At 32.1% G+C, this 18,251-nt stretch overlaps 3 protein-coding genes across 4 annotated transcripts; all 3 read right to left on the bottom strand.

The window, feature by feature from the left end:
- Positions 1-658: 658 nt before the first annotated feature.
- On the bottom strand, positions 659-2,680 carry LOC124914512 (post-GPI attachment to proteins factor 3-like). 2 transcript variants are annotated; one of them, XM_047455083.1, is made up of 5 exons: positions 2,501-2,680; positions 2,003-2,106; positions 1,449-1,919; positions 1,164-1,351; positions 659-1,080 (listed from the first exon to the last, which is right to left on the bottom strand). In XM_047455083.1, the coding sequence occupies exons 2-5, from the start codon at positions 2,104-2,106 to the stop codon at positions 794-796; spliced, it is 1,050 nt and encodes a 349-aa protein (XP_047311039.1). In that variant the 5' UTR covers positions 2,501-2,680; the 3' UTR covers positions 659-793. The 2 variants fall into 2 exon arrangements, with proteins under 2 accessions (XP_047311039.1, XP_047311040.1); XM_047455084.1 differs by lacking the exon at positions 2,501-2,680 and adding an exon at positions 2,255-2,406.
- An 11,070-nt stretch (positions 2,681-13,750) lies between these two features.
- LOC124915405 (uncharacterized protein At1g15400-like) lies at positions 13,751-14,404 on the bottom strand. The gene has a single exon (XM_047456114.1). The coding sequence runs from the start codon at positions 14,257-14,259 to the stop codon at positions 13,915-13,917; it is 345 nt and encodes a 114-aa protein (XP_047312070.1). The 5' UTR covers positions 14,260-14,404; the 3' UTR covers positions 13,751-13,914.
- Positions 14,405-15,421: 1,017 nt separating this feature from the next.
- Positions 15,422-17,414, bottom strand: LOC124915431 (zinc finger CCCH domain-containing protein 32-like). The gene is made up of 3 exons (XM_047456144.1): positions 17,307-17,414; positions 16,837-16,947; positions 15,422-16,763 (listed from the first exon to the last, which is right to left on the bottom strand). Exons 1-3 carry the CDS (start codon positions 17,376-17,378, stop codon positions 15,618-15,620), a joined length of 1,329 nt encoding a protein of 442 aa, XP_047312100.1. The 5' UTR covers positions 17,379-17,414; the 3' UTR covers positions 15,422-15,617.
- Between the last annotated feature and the right edge of the window lie 837 nt (positions 17,415-18,251).

Here is an 18,251-nt window from a genome sequence, read left to right as displayed (position 1 = left end):
AACAATGACCGATTCGTTTTGTCAGGTTCTTGCATCACAACGCACGGTACGTTTTATAAGAATAAACAAATCGAGCCGTTAATTCGTAGACTAATTTGTTCACGAAACTTGAACAGAAAAATATTATTTTATATGTCTATGATTTAAAAAGTAATATGCCAAACTAAGGAGGTAAGTGAGTCAGTTTGGTTGGTTTATTGATTAAATTGTACATCTAAACGGTTGACATCGATTTACTAAATTTTTTAACGTCAGTCTATCGGTTTGAACGGTTAGAAGATCAGTTTAATCTATTTAAAAAATATATCAATAAAAACAGTAGTATTTATTGTCATGTATTTGCATTATACTAAGATTTGTTTGTTTACTAAACATCACACACTAAACACTTAAGTTTTAAATTAATTTTATTTTAAAATTCTCGATGGTTTGATTCTCCTCCATCTTCTTGTTAAGACAGAAACCATAATAAATTCAGTTTGATAGTTCAAGTTGATATTGAATTTAGTTTGAATGGTTTTGATTTGATGTTTAGTTACCCCTTATTATAGAACTCAAGCACAAAATTTATTGGTTACTTTTCATCTGGATCTCTGAATTAGGATAAAGAAAACATAAAAGATAATTGACAAATGTTTACAAATGGGACTAAAGAATATAAAAATAGTAATCCTGTTCCTGTCTCTGTAAAAACCAATCAAAAGTTCAATCCTTGATTCATTAAAGGAGGAAAGAAACTGCATATCTAAGATCATTAATGTTTTTCAATTTTCAATTTAACCCTTGTGTGTGATTACTTCGACTTCTTCTGAAGATTAGAAGTGCGAAAACGAGCATCATCTTTGATGAAACTCCACCAAATGTAAGTCAAAGGGATCGTCGTCGCATGCCATAGCGAATGTGCATCAAAAATGCCTTCATAAGGAGGAAAATCATAAATCTCCAATAACATAGCAACTCCGCCTCCAAAAACCACAGTCCATAGTTTCAACCTAGAAGGATGGCGAGATAAACCACCCCAAATTGCCCATATCAAAAGCTGGATTACACCCATTGTAACACATACAACCATATTCCAACCTGTAAAATTTCACCAATCCTTTGTTTAAATCTATACCAATTACCGAGGTTTCAACCAAAAAGATGAAAAAAAGGAAAATTACCATAGTCTAGCTGATAGTTGTTGAGGTACAAAATGTGGGTAGTTGTAAAAGCTAAAACAGGAGCAGCAATCATGACTCTTGTGGCTTCATTTCTTATGTTGAAGCTTCTAATAATGGCTAGTGTCAATGAATAACCAAGTAATGCAACAGCAGCAGAATAATCTAGGTGTTCCGTCATAGTTATGTCTCTGGCATCATTCCATTATTTCAAACAGATGAATAAAATTTTCATCTAATCCAAACTATACTAGAAGATTATTTCATCACAGAAACGAATACACTTACTTGTAATGGAAAACAACGCTCCAGAACCATGAACTCATTGACAAGAAAGCATAGATATGCCACAAACTACTATATTCATAATATGGCTTCTTATCAGGTCTAACTGGTAGCTTATGGAAAATAAGTTTGAAAAACGATAGCCAACCGTAGAAATGCATCGCAAGGTTGAGTGCAGAAAACACAACTGATGCAGGTTCCTGAATCCCATACAAACGTCTGAAAGGCCATTTCCCATGGTATTTTACCGGTTCATACCCGAGCAATGTTCTTTCATTCTCTCTTTTAACCATACAATGGTAACGACACTCCCCTAAACAATCCCATTTTTTCAGCTGTGAATAAACTGAACCTTGGAAATACCAGGGACCTTCTTCTGTAGTAAGATTGTGATTATTACTATCTGAATTTTCGCATTCTTGAAAGCATAAGTCTCCAGTGCATCCCGTGGTTTGGCATTGACTTACACAAGACCTAATATATCAAGATCAAACCTCTTATAAAGTTCACACACTCAGTAAATATGCAAATGATCCAATCAATTACGAAATAATAACCTATAAAGTGAATCAGCATCTCCAGCACTGGCATTGAGTTTTACAACAAGTAAAATGAATGCTCCAAGGAAAACAACACAATTCCTATACATCATCATCATCATCTGAACAAGAAGAACAACAACAGTATGAGATTGAGATCATAATTAGTATTCCACCAGCTTAAACCCTAGTTTTCTGTAGTGAACAATTTACATAATTAAATCTCAGATATAAGTAGGTACTAGGTTAATATCAATTAGTTGCAGTTACCTAGATCCAAACAGAGAAATTAGCTAGTTCTTAAGACAAGTTGAATGACATTACAGGTAGCCGTGATCTACAAAACGAATAAGGAATCGGTAATATAAGCCAATGATGAGAAACATGAAATATGAATCGTAAGTTTAAAATCTTTCTTCAATTGGATTTGGAGGAAGAATCAAATGGAAAACTGAAATTTGAGAAGGAATTGGAAATGTAATTAGAACGACTAACATAGAAACGAGTATGAAGTACCTTTAGTTATGAGCTTCCAAACATGACCGCGGTAAACCTGCAACAACAAGTCTCCGATCTTCAGAGAGATCGAGAGAGACGGAGAGAGATCGAGAGAGATAACTAACGCGAGAGAGAGCTCTGAAAGAAGCCAGTCTGTTTCTTTCTCCTTTCACTACAAGAGGGAAAGAAAAAGTGTGTTCTTTCCGACTATTATTATATATTAATTAATATAGCCTTATAAATGAAGCTTAAAATTTTCAAATAATTTGTTTATCTATAATATTATAATTTACAAATCATTATAATAAACAACATTGTGTCATAATTGTGTTGTATTATTATTACTTAAGAGTCTAAGACATGTTATTAAGAGGTTTTTATGAGTCAAATAAATAAGTATTATTATTAATATTAAGAGGAACTATTTTATGAGTCAAATAAATAAGTATTATTATTAATATTAAGAGGAACTAAGGGATTGAGAATTTGGTGTCATTAATAATGTGGGGGCAATGACGTGTCAACACGTGCACTTGAAAAATGTAATTTTTCTTTTCTATTATATTTAAGTTCAATCACGTGTTATCACATCATTCATGACATCATATATTTGATCTCTATCGTTACTCTAATATTAAATTGTATTTTTATATTCATTTTATATAAATACATTAGAATTAGCTCATTAAATGTATAAATTATCAAAATTATCAAAATTCAAACATATTGTATTATTAGAAATTAGCTCATTCCTTTAGTTGTTTAATGTTATATAACGGTGTTATTTTTTTAATTATACACATCTAGAATCTATAGCATAAATGAAACTCACACTTACATTATCTACATCATCATTCAAATAAGATTATGAAAATAAAAAATGGAATCATTAATCAAAATGAAATCCCATGAAAGAATCCTACAAATAATGTGTATACACAGTTCATTTTTTTCCACGAAGAACCGACAATTTGAGCAACGTTTCCACTTACTTTTAGTCGCCATCACTCGCACCATAAAATCTTCCCAACTCCTTTCGTCTTGATTCAGTCTCAAAATTGTTTACACTCAATACCCACATGAAATAGAACTCTGTAATCACTAGTAAAATATGTACAATTATCAAGAATTATTTCCGAGAGCGAAAGAATGCTCTCGGTGATATTAATATCATTGAGATATCACCGAGGGCAAAGGGTTGCTCTCGATGATAATTATTATTACCGAGAGCATATGGTAGCTCTCTCGATAAAAAAAAGTTATATTTTCCCCTAAATTAACCAGCAGCCGCCCAACTCTTTCTTCCCTCTCTTATTCCTCTCTTATTCATTTTTGCAAATCTCTAAAAGGGGGTCGGCTATGAACAAAGGGCATCTGATCTTCTCTCATACTACCGATCAATTCATCTTTTCCCTTATCAAATCTCTCTCGCTCGCTAGCACTCATAAGCTTATTTACTATAAGAAGTACTAAAAATCGAGTCTTGAAGCAATAGTTGTTGGGATTTTATGCGACATGAAGGAATGGTGGACAAGCCGAGTAGAGGGTTAGTACTGTATAGAGAAGAGTTGGCTCCTTTTCTCGATAATCACACACCCTCGCCTCTCGCAGTTTTTGTTACTTCTTGAGTTCTTGTCCCTCCCCAATTCACCTCCTTCGGGTTCCCTCTCTTATATCTAGTTCTCTATTCATACTTTTCATGTCCTTTATTAGCTTATCTGTTTTACATATGATTAATCGTTGATTCTAAATTTCTCTTTGTCGGTTGTTCATGTACAATTTTGTGGATCTTCCATGGTTATCTGTCTTACTTCTTGTCTGGTCCCTTATAGGATTATGAAACCTTATTATTACTTAAACATGTTTAAGTAGCTTGATCTAATTCTTTTCCTGTTGGAATTAAACTAATTCCATTAATTAAATGGAAATGATATTTGAGCTAATGAAATTCACACTAAATTCAAATGTGAATTAAGTGTGAAATTAATCCAAATGAAATTCATATGAAATTCAAATGTAATTAAAGTGAAATTAATCCAAATGAAATTCACATGAAATTCAAATGTGAATTAAAGTGAAATTAATCCAAATGAAATTCACATCAAATTCAAATGTGAATTAAAGTAAAATTAATCCAAATGAAATTCACATCAAATTCAAATGTGAATTAAGGTGAAATTTCATCCAAATGAAATTCACATCAAATTAATTGTGAATTAAATTTGTCAATTGTTACAATTAACATTAATGCCTTGAATGAGGCAATTAACAAATGGTGTTAATTACTATTGTGACTACAAAATACTTATTGTTGGATGTAACTTGCAAAGATAATGAAAAGGCAAGCAAGGATAACCGTTGGATGAATGGATGATGGATTAGTGGCTGTTGGATTAAAGAATTGATTATAAGTTTATTTTTCAACTATAAATATCACCTCACCTTGATTCCTCTCCACACATGATTTTATCACTTTTCACTCTAGAATTCTAAAAGTCTTTCCTTATTCTTGTGAGTGTTCTTCGAGTTTCTTGACTCGACAATTTTTGTGCGAAACCCGGTGATTGTGATTTAGGTACTTTTGTCTAGTTCGTTATTGTAGTGGTTTTTTCTGTGTTAAATCATTGCAGGTTCCGTTGTACCCTGGGAAGCAGCCACCGACGAAACTCTCTAGCACAAACGGAAGACGGTGAAACTATTTTAAAGAAATTGTATTTTCACAGGTCTCAAAACAAACGAGAAACATTTATTCATCTCATTACATAATCTATTGTATCTGTTCTATTATCATTTTATTGTATTCATATATTATTTATGTGTAATTGTTACGAGATAAGATTACAAATATTACATTCCTCCTATGAGCAATCTGATAGACTTTCTATTAGATTTCTCCCTCTGATAGTTTCTATTGAGTTTGATAGCTTATCAATTGCTCAAATCTGAAGTAGAAGAAACACAAATATGAAGAAGTAGAAAAAACACAAATTTGCGTTGGTTACGGTAACATTTCTCATTTTATTCATTATTTTTCATTTTGAATAAGTAGAAGAAACATAGAGCAAAAGAAACACATATTAGAATTAGTGAACTGTTGTAATTTGTTGGACGTATTTTCTTAGGTCTGGACAACCAGATGGAGATTTTAGATTATAATTTTTTTAGAAATGATGATTATCATCGAGAGCATTGGCTCTACTCTCGGTAAAATAATTTAATTATCTCCAAGGGAGACAAAATACTCTCGGTGATATTAGTTTTTCCTTCACCGATAGTCATATTACCGACACCTTCCGAGAGCGTTTGTTGTCATCGGTAAAAACTATCACCGAGGGCATATTGGTTTTCACTGAGACTTCTTGCCCTCGTTAAAAGTCATTTTTTTACTATTGAATCTACGTAGAATGGCAAATTAAGCATCCAAATTGCTTAATCCTCTCTTCTCAATCCTTATCATAAACTAGCATAGTCTAACAATCGTTGAATGGACAATAGTTCTTTTGAGATTCTAGTATCATCGATTTGAACAATGCGTCCTCCCATATTATGACTCTTTCCGTCGAAATACATTGTCGACACGTTTCGAGCTCAAGTTTCCCGTCACAGTCATAGTCGGCGGGGTAGGATACAATTGTGATGTTCTCTTGAATTTTGAAATTGATAGGTTTGTTAATGCAGTCAAAGAAGAAGGAATGAGAGCAAGTTTTGATTATGATCATCTCGGTTTCCAACTTTTACTCTACGCATATTTTGCCGAAAGTGATTGAGTTCAATGATTGTCCATGGAGAAAACAATCAAACTAGAAGAAGTTCCTTCAAACTGCACTAAAAATTCTTATGTTAGTAACGTATATATTAGTAACAATTTGAAACATGATATGAAGGAATATGCAAGAAGAAGGAATCGGGAGGAGGAGAAGAAGTAACTTATAAATTAAGGTTTTTGTAATGCTATCCAAAATATATAAAATAATAATAAAATATCATTCTCTCTCAAATTAAGTCTCTTTTCAAAATATTCTAACATTTGGTTTCAGAGCCTCTAGGTTCTACCAATCCACAAAGCCTTCTACTAATCGATCCAAATATCAACCATCTCATTCTAGAGTTTAATGGCGAAGACTATCTTTCGATCTCTTAACCATTGGGAGATTGTGAAGAATGAAGTGAATGAGCCAAAGAAAGAAAATGACATCAATAAAGTCGACCTAAAAGAACTAAAATAGACCCGACAAACTAACGCAAACGCTCTTTCATTCCTCTAAAGAAAGTCATTAAAACAATATTTCCTAAAATCATGTGTGTCGATACAGCTAAAGAGGCACATGAGATTTTTTAAAGTGAATTTCAAGGAGATGTAAAAGTCAAAACAATTAAGCTCCAAACACTACTTAGAGAATTCGAAAATACCAAAATGAAGGAGATAGAGACTCTGATGGAGTTCTCGACCAAAATCTTTGATTTGGTCAACTAGTGAAGATGTCATCGACCAAAAAATGGTGTGAAAGATTCTCATATTCCATCCTAAGAAATACGATTTCAACGTAGCCGTCATTGAAAAATAAAGGATTTGTCAACACTTATAGTCCAAGAAGTGATGTCGTCCTTAAAATCATTTGAGCAATGATTGTCTAGACACTCCAAAAGGTTAATAGATAGTGCATTTCAGTCAAAACTAAATACTAGCAACAACGAACGAGAAGATAACTCGAGTTCTAACCAATTAAAAGGTGTAAGATATTCCAGAGAACGAGCTGGACGTAGTTCAAAAGGCAAGGGAAAAATAACACATCAAATTGTAATAACTGCAATAAGCCAAACCACTCTAAGAAAAACTGTTGATACGAAGCTCAATCTAGATGCAACAAATGTTATCGATTTGGTCACCTCACCAAAGATTATCGAAGTGAAAACACTCATCAAGCAAGTTAGGCTGAGGAAAATCAAACAGCATCGGAGACACATAGAACATTATATGCGTGTCACATAGTTAATGATAAAGAGAGAAGAATGGTTACTAGACAACGGATTTAGCAATCACATGACGTCGACCTCAAAAATCTTTTTCGAGCTCGACAAAAATTCCAATGCCCTATTCAATTCGGGAATGGAGAGCAAACAAAATCAAAAGGGGTTGGAAGGATCTCCGTCAAGACGAAAGAAGGATTAAGTTGTATTAACAATGTACTATATGTGCCGAGTTTGAGCCAAAATTTACTCAGTCTCGGACAATTGGTAGAAAATGGGTATAAGCATTGTTTCGATAACAATTAGTGTATTATCTTTGATAGATAAAATAAGTCAAAGGTGTTCACCAAAATCAAAATGGTCAATCGAAGCTTCGGCGAGCATCAATTATGCAAACCAAAAAGAATGTCAAGTTATTATAAGTTGAGATGTTCAAGTTGATGAAAAAATTTATTGAATTAGGAAGAAAACAAAATTGAGAAAAATGGTGTGTTAATTAGCACTAACAATGATGAACAAGGATTTATAATTCTAGCCAAAATATATTAAAACAATAATAAAATATCATTCTTTGTCAAAGTCTTTCTTCAAAATATTCTAACATATATAATAAATAAAATAAAAAGTTAACATTGTTATAACATTAAACAACTAAGAAACTAAATGGGTCAATTTCTAATAGTTCATACGTTGAACTTTTGATATTTGTATGTTTATATGAGATAGTTGTTCAAGTACATATGTCTAGACGAGCATTTTTCTTAATAATTATATTTAAAGGTAAGTAATGTGGAATTTGATTCGATATTTTAAATGTAGCGTGATTTTTGGTTTATTGTTTGGTTTTGTTTGATTGGTTAAAAAAATGGTTTGATTGTTTAGTTGATATAGTCAATTTTAACTTTTTTGAAAAATATATAAAAAAATAATAATAAAAGTATAGCTAAAATATGTTTTAATAGTAATAATAATAACTAGGTACAAAATATTTTAGCTCAAATATTTTTTATCTCAATTCTCAAATTGTAAGAATATTAAGGTAATGTATCTAGTGCATATTAATGTATCTAGTGTATCTATATATAATAATAATAATACTTAATTTAAATTTTCTTGGTTTGTCGGGTCGACAACTATGGTTAATTTGGATATATATATAAGAGTAAATGAGTAATTAGATCAGATTGTAGGTTGACCGCCCATAAACTTGAAACGGTTAAAAATAAAATTAAAAATATTATATGTATTAATGTATGTTTCGAATTTTTAACTAACAAAACAAGTACAACATTTTAACCAAGTGTGATTGGGATATAGTTTTCCGAGGAATAATAGGTCGGTAACAAATGAAAGTGGTTTAAAAATATGGATCAAATATTTGATTGACCAAAGTATGAGGTCACGAGGTTAAATTTCGATTGAGATTGCGGGTTTATTTTATTAGGGATAAGAGACATGTGAAAATGTGATTATGATATGGTTTGTCGATAGATAAGAAGTCGATAACAAATGATCATGCAGTGATAAGATTAAAGGTCGATTGAGATTGGTGGTTGACTTACCGAGGGATAAGAGGCGTGTGAAAGTGTGATTGAGATTGGTGGTTGGGTTGCCGATGAATAACATACGTTTGAATGTGTGTGGTTTGGATTCATGGTTAATTTTTCGAGGGATAGAGGTCGGTAACATAAGATTGATGGTTGGTTTGTCAAGGGATAAAAAAGTCGGTAACAAAGAATCGTAAAGTCACGAGATTATAGGTCAATTGGGATTGATGGTTGGTTTGTCAATGGATCAAAGGCATGTAAGTGTGAAAGTGTGATGTTACGAGATAGAGCTCGATTGGGATTGGTAATTTGTTAATTGGTTTACTAATGAATAAGAGGTCGGTAACATTGTAATTGGTAATTAGTTTGTTGATGGACAAGAGGTCGATTCAGGTCGCGGTGGTTGATTTTCCGAGAGATAAGAGAGGCTTGTGAAAGTGTGATTGAGATTGGTGGTTGGTTGTTGGTTTGCTAATAGATAAGAGGCAAGTGAAAGTGTGATGTCACGAGATGGATAGGTTCATTCATATTGGTGGTTGGTTTGGAGAGAGATAAAAAAACATGTGAAAGTAATGAGGTCACGAGATGAGAGATCAATTGAAGTTGGTGGTTGGTTTGCCAAGAGATAAGATATGTGTGAAAGTAATGAGGTCATGAGATGAGTGGTCAAATAGAATTGGCAGTTGGTTTACCAAATGATAAGAGGTCGATAACAAATGATCGTAAGAGTGGTTTGTCAAGGGATAAGAGGTCGATAAAATTGAGATTGATGGTTGGTATGTTGAAGGATAAGAGACTGATAACAAATGATCGTAAGGTCACGGGATTAGAGGTTGATTGTGATTGGTAGTTAAAATATATGTGAATGAGATGTTGATTGATCGAAGTGTGAGATCACGATATTATAGATCGATTGTGATTAGTAGTTGATTTATCGAGCGATTAAAAGAATGTGAAAGTATGAGGTCACGAGATGAGAGGCCGATGTGATTAGTGGCTGGTTTTTTAAGGGATAAAAGGCCAGTTAGATTGAAGGTTGGTGGTTGGTTTGTTGTAGGATAAAAGACGGGTAACAAAGCATCGTAAGATCACGAGATTAAAGGTCGATTGTGATTGGTGGTTAAAAATATATGTGAATGAGATGTTGATTGACCAAAGTGTGAGGTCACGATATTAGAAATCGATTGTGATTGGTGGTTGATTTTCCAAGGGATAAGAGGCGTCTGAAAGTGTGAGGTCACAAGATAGAAATGTCAATTGAGATTTTGATGGTTGATTTGGCGAGGGAAAAGAGACGTGTGAAAGTGTGTGAGGTCACAATATTAATAATGATAGTTGTCCATTGAAAAAAAGAATATTGGTTATTAAATGTGTGATTGAGATGGTTGGTTGACCGAAGTGTGAAAGTGATGTCACAAAATGAGAGATCAATTGTATTGGTGGTTGGTTTACTGAAGTGAGGGTAAAGAGGTCACGATATGATATGAGATGGTTGACAGGGACGGACCCAGAAATCGGAAATGGGGTGGGCTTGAAAAAAAAGATTAGGGTGGGATTAAATAAATAACGATAAAATTTTGGATAAAACAATTGAAAAAATGTAATTTAAAAAAAATAAGGGTAATGTCACATTTATACCGTAAAAAAAATCAGGGTGGACTGAATATGTCTCTGTGGTTGAGGTACAAAATACTCGAAGTGAGGTCACGAGATTAGTACTGAGATGTTCGTTGGAGAACACAAAAATATTGATGTTAAATATATGAATGAATTTGTTGGTTTTAGAAAGAAGTGAATGTAAAGATGTTAATGATATGATGAGATGGTTGATTTAACAAAAATGATAATAAAAGATGTTAGTACTCTTGAGATGGTTGAGTGCAAAAGTGAGGTCACGAGATTAGTAATATAAGAGGTTTATTAGGTAAGAAAATATATTACTGGTTAATCGAGAAATGAGAGTAAGAAGAAGATGAAGAGGTTGGCGCTAATGAAAAAAAGTTAAATGAATATCTTCTCATCAAATTTGTTATCTTTTTTTATGAATAACGAAAACAACGATGAATGAGAGAAGGAAAATGATCACTAGGTTGTCTCAACCATTGAAGCACCATCATGTTAAGACCGTAGATGTTGATGACAAAGAGGATAATGAATGCGATAAAAACGATGACGATTACTACCACAAAGATGTAAGTGTGGTATATTTCAACTTTATAAATGTGATTTTTATTTATTATTGCACCTCTTAATTCAAATATATAAAAAATAATATGATATTTTATTATTATTATATTTTTTTTAATGTATTGTAGTAATTTGGAAAATTTGTATTATTAAAAAGGAGTTCTTATACATATTACCATATTGCCACTTTCTATTGCCATATTTTTCATTGTGTTTTTTCATTGGCTATACTTACTATTTTTAAAAAAAAAATTAAAGTATGAAATATTTTTTTAAAAAAATAGATAAACTTAAGATTTGTAATACTATTAGAACAACGCCCAACAATTTTCAGTTTAATTTGAATAGTTTTGACGGTTCAAATTTAGGCAGACCAAACCCTCCTTCCATGGAAACTCCTTTTTTTCATTTTCTATAATTATTATTAGCCTATTCGATATCTTAAAACATTTTAAAAAAAAATAGAATTAACAAAAAAAAAAAATCAATAATATTTTTTGTAACATAATTTAAAAATCATTTTTTTAAATCAATATTTTTAGATTCATCTAATTCAGCTACATTAAATACAAACAACATTTCTTTTATTTTTTATTTTCGACAATGTTTGAAAACAAAATAATATTTTGTTGAGCTTTTGTTTATAAGATTATTTGACAAAAACATTATCACTTACTTATAACATAATTTAAAATTTTATCAAAATATTAATTTTTTTTATCAACTTTTCATATAAAAAGTTACATCTAATTTAATGACAAATTTTATATTAAATGTAAATAAATTCACTTTTTAAGTGTGACGGAATATTATTTTTTTTAAACTCATTAATTATATATATATATATATATATTCATTTTTTAATCTTTTTATTATATATATTATTTTTTAGTCTTAGCCAATATGCACAACTATTTTCAGCTATTTATTTTTCATTTTAAAAGAAAAAAGATAAAATATTTATTAATAAAGAAAAAATAACTAATGCTAGTATTTATTCCGTGCATTTGCACGAGTAATAATATAAAAAATCGTGAAAAAATATTACGGTAAAAATATGATAGCATTTTTAATTTTATTTTTAACCGTTTTAAGTTTATGGGCGGGTCAACGCACATTCCGATCTAAATATCCATTTACTCTCCCATTGCAGAACGATTTTTAAAACAATTGATACAGTTTGATTCCTCAACTCAATTAGTTTGACCTCTAGACTCCACTTCTTTCACATACTACGAGTGAAAAAATAATTAGGATCTGTTGTCCCACTTGCTATCTCAGAGAAGAGAGTGGAGAGAGAAAAAAGGAAATTGAATATTAAAATAAAATGTCACATATATAATTTTTTAGGATTTAGGGTTTATATCATATATATATTTTTTTATTTTTCTAATTTATCAAAATGACATCGTTTTGATCTCTAAGACAGCAAATGGGACAGTCTCTTTGGGACAGCAGATCCTCTCTCCGAGGAAAAGAGAAAATGTAAAGACTACCATTAAAGTAGCACATACGAGATTTACTATATCCATATGAATTATATATTCTATCTCTATAAATATGACGAAATTTTTTCATTATTGCTCACTAATAATAGTGAAATCTATAGCGTATAGTTAAAAGTGAATTATGACTGATTAAATCCTATTGATGAACCACCGCGTTGATCAAATTTGGTGTTGAAATTTAAAATATAAAGTGTCATTAGCTTAGTTGGTTAAAAGGTTGTACTTGTTTAGTTATGTTGCAAGTTCGAACCAGACTTATAGCATTTTTAATTTTATTTTTAACCGTTTGAAGTTTATGAGCGAGTCAACACACAATCCGACTCAAGTATCCATTTACTCTCACATATATATCCAAATTAATCATACCTCTCGACCCGACAATCCGAACACTTTAAAAATTAAGCGCATATATATATTATTATATTATATTATGAACACTCTACAAAAACCTCTTATTAGTTACAATTTTCAAATAATAAAACCAATTAAAACTAATATCCAATGCAACAAAAATTAGCCCACCAACATTCAAATTGTCAATACATTATTATTAATGGGAAAAAATTGCTGAACATAGTAACAACTTTGTTTGAGATTTTATTTTAAGTAATTACATATCTTTTAATCCTTTTTAAAATAATTCTCAAATCTAAATTTGAAACAAAAACTATTACATTATCTTATTTGTTATAAAAATAATTTGGGGGCCATTCTCCTTGTGTACACAGTGAATCACATTATCTAGAAATAATATAGGCTTATATTATTTGGTAAAAGTCATAAGAAATGACAAATGTGTGGGGATGAAATTGATGACATTCATTCAATACTTTATGCCTTAAACCTTCTTCATATATCATCTTCCAATACTATACTAACAGCCGACACGACTTAAAAAGCGTTTTTAATGAAAATCAAACCTTTAAAACCTGTTTCCGGTTATTAAAAGATCAAATTATGATTATGTATGGATTGATGATAACAACAACAATAACTAAGAGAAAGAAATCTTCAAGAAAATCCCAAATGATCTGAATAGAGATATATCAATAACAGTAGAGCTAAAATCAAATGAATTCAAAAGATCAAGCCTTCGAACAAAAATACAAGTCCAAATACTTTCATAGTAAAGATCAACCAGACCAGACCAAACCAAACCAGACCATATGCTACAGTTTTGTTTTTATGAAACAAGAGTTGTGATAAAAAAAAGAAAGGAAAACTACAACTTACGTTTGGGTGGTGGTGGTTGTTGTCTATGGTGTTGCTTCTTCTGGGTAGTTGTAAATTTTTGTTGGGGTTTGGTTCCAAACATGGAACAGAAACCACAGGTGGAAACCTTAGGTGAAGGAGGATCAATGGTTGGGCTAACATCCTTAACTATTCGATAAGTCTGTGGTTTTGGCTCTTTAGATTCTCCTCCTCCCTTTTCTTTATTAGTATGATGATCATCTTCACCAGCAGCCCTTTCTTCTTTCAGTTCGCCTGACAACAATTTGTCATCCCATACCAGTCCTGATGATCCTTGCCTCCTGAAAGATATCTCTGATCTTTGTAATCCATCCATAATTGATCTCCCTCTCTTTCTATCTATCTATCTTTGTTTCTCTGTGGAAGGAGTTGGTGTCACAGATAAGATTTGTGGTTTCTTATGTAAGCACCCCACCAATATATATGACTAGTGGAAGAAGAAAGAAGACAACAATAATATGAATGAAAATTGATATTAATTTAACCAAAGGGTACCCCATTTTGCATAGACAAGGTCCATTTACCAATCTATAATTGTTTAACCCTTCAGTTTATAATTATCTATCTTTTTGGTCAAATCATTATGGCTAGTTTGTACTAGTATGGTTTTAACCTAAAATATGTTTTCTATACTAAACGACTAGGAACTAGGGTGAGCAGCCCAACCGCCCTAACTAGCGAATATAGGGTACAGGCCAATCTTTAGGACAAATAACCGAACCAATCCAGTCTGCAATCACCACTAATTTAAATAATCCATATAAAACTGCCAAAACTTATCATTTCCTTTAGTCAAACATTTGATCAATCTGAAATTTAAAATAAACTCAAATTTGTTTGGTTTGGTCCGGTCTTGCACCCTGGTCATAAAAATAAAAAAGACTTTATAAATAGAGAATTCTTTATTTATCATCTAAAAGCTTTAAAAAGTAGCAGAGATTCTCAAATTTAAAGTTTCACCAACTTAATGATCCTAAACTCTAGGAGTCTAGGTAACCAAACTAGACCCACATAAGACAGCAGCCAATTTTGAATTCAAAGAGAAAAGAAACAAATTGGGGAGACACAGGAAAATCAGATTAAGATGCCAGCCATGAGAGTTATCTTCAAATGTCAAAATCAAAGATATTTAAATAATTATATAAGTTGGAGATAAGTTTGACTATTTGCTAGATAGGAGGGAAAAACTATGTTTTTCCTGGTCATACAAGGCTAATTAACATCATTAGAAACAGAATAATAATAAAAAATTGTGAACTATGAATTGGCAATAGGAAACATACCAGAAAGAGCCGATCAAGGAAATCATTGAGTTGGAAGATGCCATTCACAAGCAGCCAACTGAGCTAATTGACAAGGAAAGGAAACAGCAAATAAAGAATATAGTAAAAGTTTCATTTATTTTACTGTTTTTTAAGCCATTAGCAATCAATCATAAATGAAGTAGGTGAGAAAGTGGAGAATGAAAGGAGATGGGATTGGCAACCAAAACCAACTAGATTTTATATAAGATATACAACCAGGAAGCAATAATCTATTGATGATGATGAATCAGCTTTGTACAAAAATAAACAAGCTGTTTATAGTTTTTACATTCGTAAGAGGACCCAATCAAGAAATATGCAAAAGAAATAGAATACTTAGAAGTTAGAACACCTCTTGTTTTGTTTTGTCTTATGTATTGGATTCAACAACTGACATAAGCCTCTTTTTGTCATTGAGAATCTCGCATAGCCGTTTAGGTCCCTCAAATTCTTCTGATGCAATTCTGTTTGAATCGTTAACCGCCCCCCTGAAAGCACCACCTTTCCCTCTGTATTTTCTCTTCCCTTTTTTGATCTGTTCATGCATCTTTGGCCTGCTGAACCTATTTGATTTTTCTACAATTCTTCTCTTCTTTAGAACTGGCTTCCTTGAAACTTCAGATAGTCGAGACTGTTGGATAGATTGCCTTTTCATTTTATAATAGTTTCTGTGACTGAAATAAGTAGATTTTCCCCCCCTTGGAAAACATGTAATAGAACGGCCATTTATTTCCCTTCGCCTTTCAATAAGTTCTCTAAGATCCACGGCTCTTCTGTCATCGATTGCATACTCTAGACATAAGAGTTTCCTCTTACAGGGAAATACAGTATTCGCCATTGTTCTTCTTCCTGGATTCTCTCGGATATAGGCATATTCAATATCATATCCATCCTCCAATTGGTCAGACGAATCTCTTATTTTGTATTCATGAAAGTTTCCTAGATCAGGATACTCGGGATCATACTCAACATGATTCTCATAATCATACCCTAAATATTGACTACTAAGTTCCCTTCCATCCCTTTCAAGAACATCTTCATACTGATCAGTGTTCTCAGATGCATTCTCCAGAAGAACATCAAAACCCGAAGATGAGTCCAACCAGTCTTCTGGTTCTATATCCCCTTGAATCTGATTATCACAAGCATAATATCCTTCATTTTGAGACCTCTTTGTAGCTGCTTCTTCATTTTTCTCATGAACAGACAAGTGGACATCCTCCTCTTTAGGAATAACACGAGATTCAAATGGATAATTAACACGTGTATCAGTCAGGGAAGATCCAGAATCAGTCAAATGAAACACTTTGTTTTGCAAAGTGATGGCATCAGTGACTGCAGATGCTGTCTGCGACAATTTCCAAACTGATCTACCATCATCAGGTCCATGGAGAAAATAACACTGGTCACCTTTGCTACAGGTTCCATTGAAGAAGAAATAACAAGGAATGTTCACCTTGTTTGAATATGATGAAGGATGTGATTCAGATGATCCCTCTGCATGGACATCTAATGGCTGTAAAAGGAAATTTATAGCATTTTTAGTTTTAACTAAGAAAAAAGGAACAATAATAGATCAATAAACTTACAGGATGTCGAAATGCACAATCTGGGTTGAGACAATTCCCTGCCAACCAATACCAACAATCTCTAGGGTTCAGTCTTGCGATCTCACTATGTCGATACTCGCAATCCACCCCCTGGGATATTCATAACAGGTTATTTATTCTCTCTGTATCCATCCAATCATTCATCCATCCATACATACATACAAATTTAGAACATGGGTTAAAAGATAAGGAAAAACTGAACAGGAAAAAGCCCTAAGCACTAAATCAGAGATTCTAAAGTTGACGTGAGAAGATTGTGTCGAATCAGAACTCAACCTGTTTGAGATAGATATATTCTAAATCGTGTTAATCGAGTCATGCATCAATGAAAGGAATCTTTAGGTGTTCAATAATTGAGGGTTAAAATATAGAAAAAGAAGTTCGATTTGGGCATTGAGATTGAACTAATAGTAAAAAGTTCGGAAAGAAATGAAAAATGGTCTACATACCTTCTTGCATGTATAGGGTGAGGCAAGAAAGTAGACGCAATCGATGTTCTGCTTCAGAAATTCCTCGTCCATTGCAGTTGTTGTTTACAGGAAGAAGATGAAGAACAGTCGGAATGTAGGGAGAAACAAACAAATAACTTGAAAAAAGGATTTATCACCAATTTTGTTTAATTTAGTTTTTTTTTTTATTTGAATTTTAAAGTTTTAACGGGAAATTTGAGGAAATGACCCCATTTATAGGCATAATAGCCGATAGTGTGGGATAAATTAAATAGCGTTGGTGATCTTTTTTTTTTTTAACGACAATTATATCCTTGCGTAACGCAACTCCAGTTGCGTGACGCAACCGAAATTTTTTTATTTTTTATTTTCAAAAAAAAATATTTCGTCTCGCGGTTGCGTGACGCAACTGGAACATTTTCGTCCAAAAAATTCATAATTAAATTTTTTTTTAAAATAAAAAATTGCGTCACGCAACTGGGGCATTTTCGTCCAAAAACAATAAAAGGGGTCACCAGCGATTTTTTTTTTTTTATCTCTGCACTTTCCGCATTTCACCCCTTGTTGAGGGTTATCTCCTCAAATTTCCCTTTTAACGAGGCTATAAAATTATAACGAAAGGAAAATCATGAATCCGATCTGTCATGTCAAATAGAAATTGAAGTATATGAAGCAAAAAAATGAATAGTAAAAAAATATAAATTAACCATATCTTACAAACAAAGAAAAAAAATCACACAATCAGAATTTTAATTGAACTTGTTCCATGCTTCCTAATTATATTATAAATAATTATCAACAAATAGAAATGGATTTGACATTTGACATTTTCACCATTTGATCCTTAAGCAAGTACATTATCAACAAATTACCTTAAAGAATATCTAAAATCTTCTCAGCAATTTTGTTGCACCTTATCTGGATGGATGCACAAAGTTGCATTTC

The sequence above is a fragment of the Impatiens glandulifera genome, chromosome 9 (genome assembly GCF_907164915.1).
Source record: "Impatiens glandulifera chromosome 9, dImpGla2.1, whole genome shotgun sequence".
Lineage (NCBI taxonomy): Eukaryota > Viridiplantae > Streptophyta > Magnoliopsida > Ericales > Balsaminaceae > Impatiens > Impatiens glandulifera.
Note: the sequence above shows the minus strand (reverse complement) of the source record. Positions and strands in the feature narration are given on the sequence as shown.

Bases quoted from the DNA above. Each gene is read 5' to 3' on its own strand.
- LOC124914512 (XM_047455083.1), bottom strand. From the start codon at position 2,106: ATGATGATGATGATGTATAGGAATTGTGTTGTTTTCCTTGGAGCATTC. The intron at 1,352-1,448 runs GTAAGTGTATTC...GAATGATGCCAG, and splicing joins AGCGTTGTTTTCCATTACAA to AGACATAACTATGACGGAAC. The intron at 1,081-1,163 runs GTAATTTTCCTT...GAAATTTTACAG, and splicing joins CAACTATCAGCTAGACTATG to GTTGGAATATGGTTGTATGT.
- LOC124915405 (XM_047456114.1), bottom strand. From the start codon at position 14,259: ATGGATGGATTACAAAGATCAGAGATATCTTTCAGGAGGCAAGGATCA.
- LOC124915431 (XM_047456144.1), bottom strand. From the start codon at position 17,378: ATGGACGAGGAATTTCTGAAGCAGAACATCGATTGCGTCTACTTTCTT. The intron at 16,948-17,306 runs GTATGTAGACCA...TGAATATCCCAG, and splicing joins CACCCTATACATGCAAGAAG to GGGGTGGATTGCGAGTATCG. The intron at 16,764-16,836 runs GTAAGTTTATTG...TTCCTTTTACAG, and splicing joins ATTGTGCATTTCGACATCCT to CCATTAGATGTCCATGCAGA.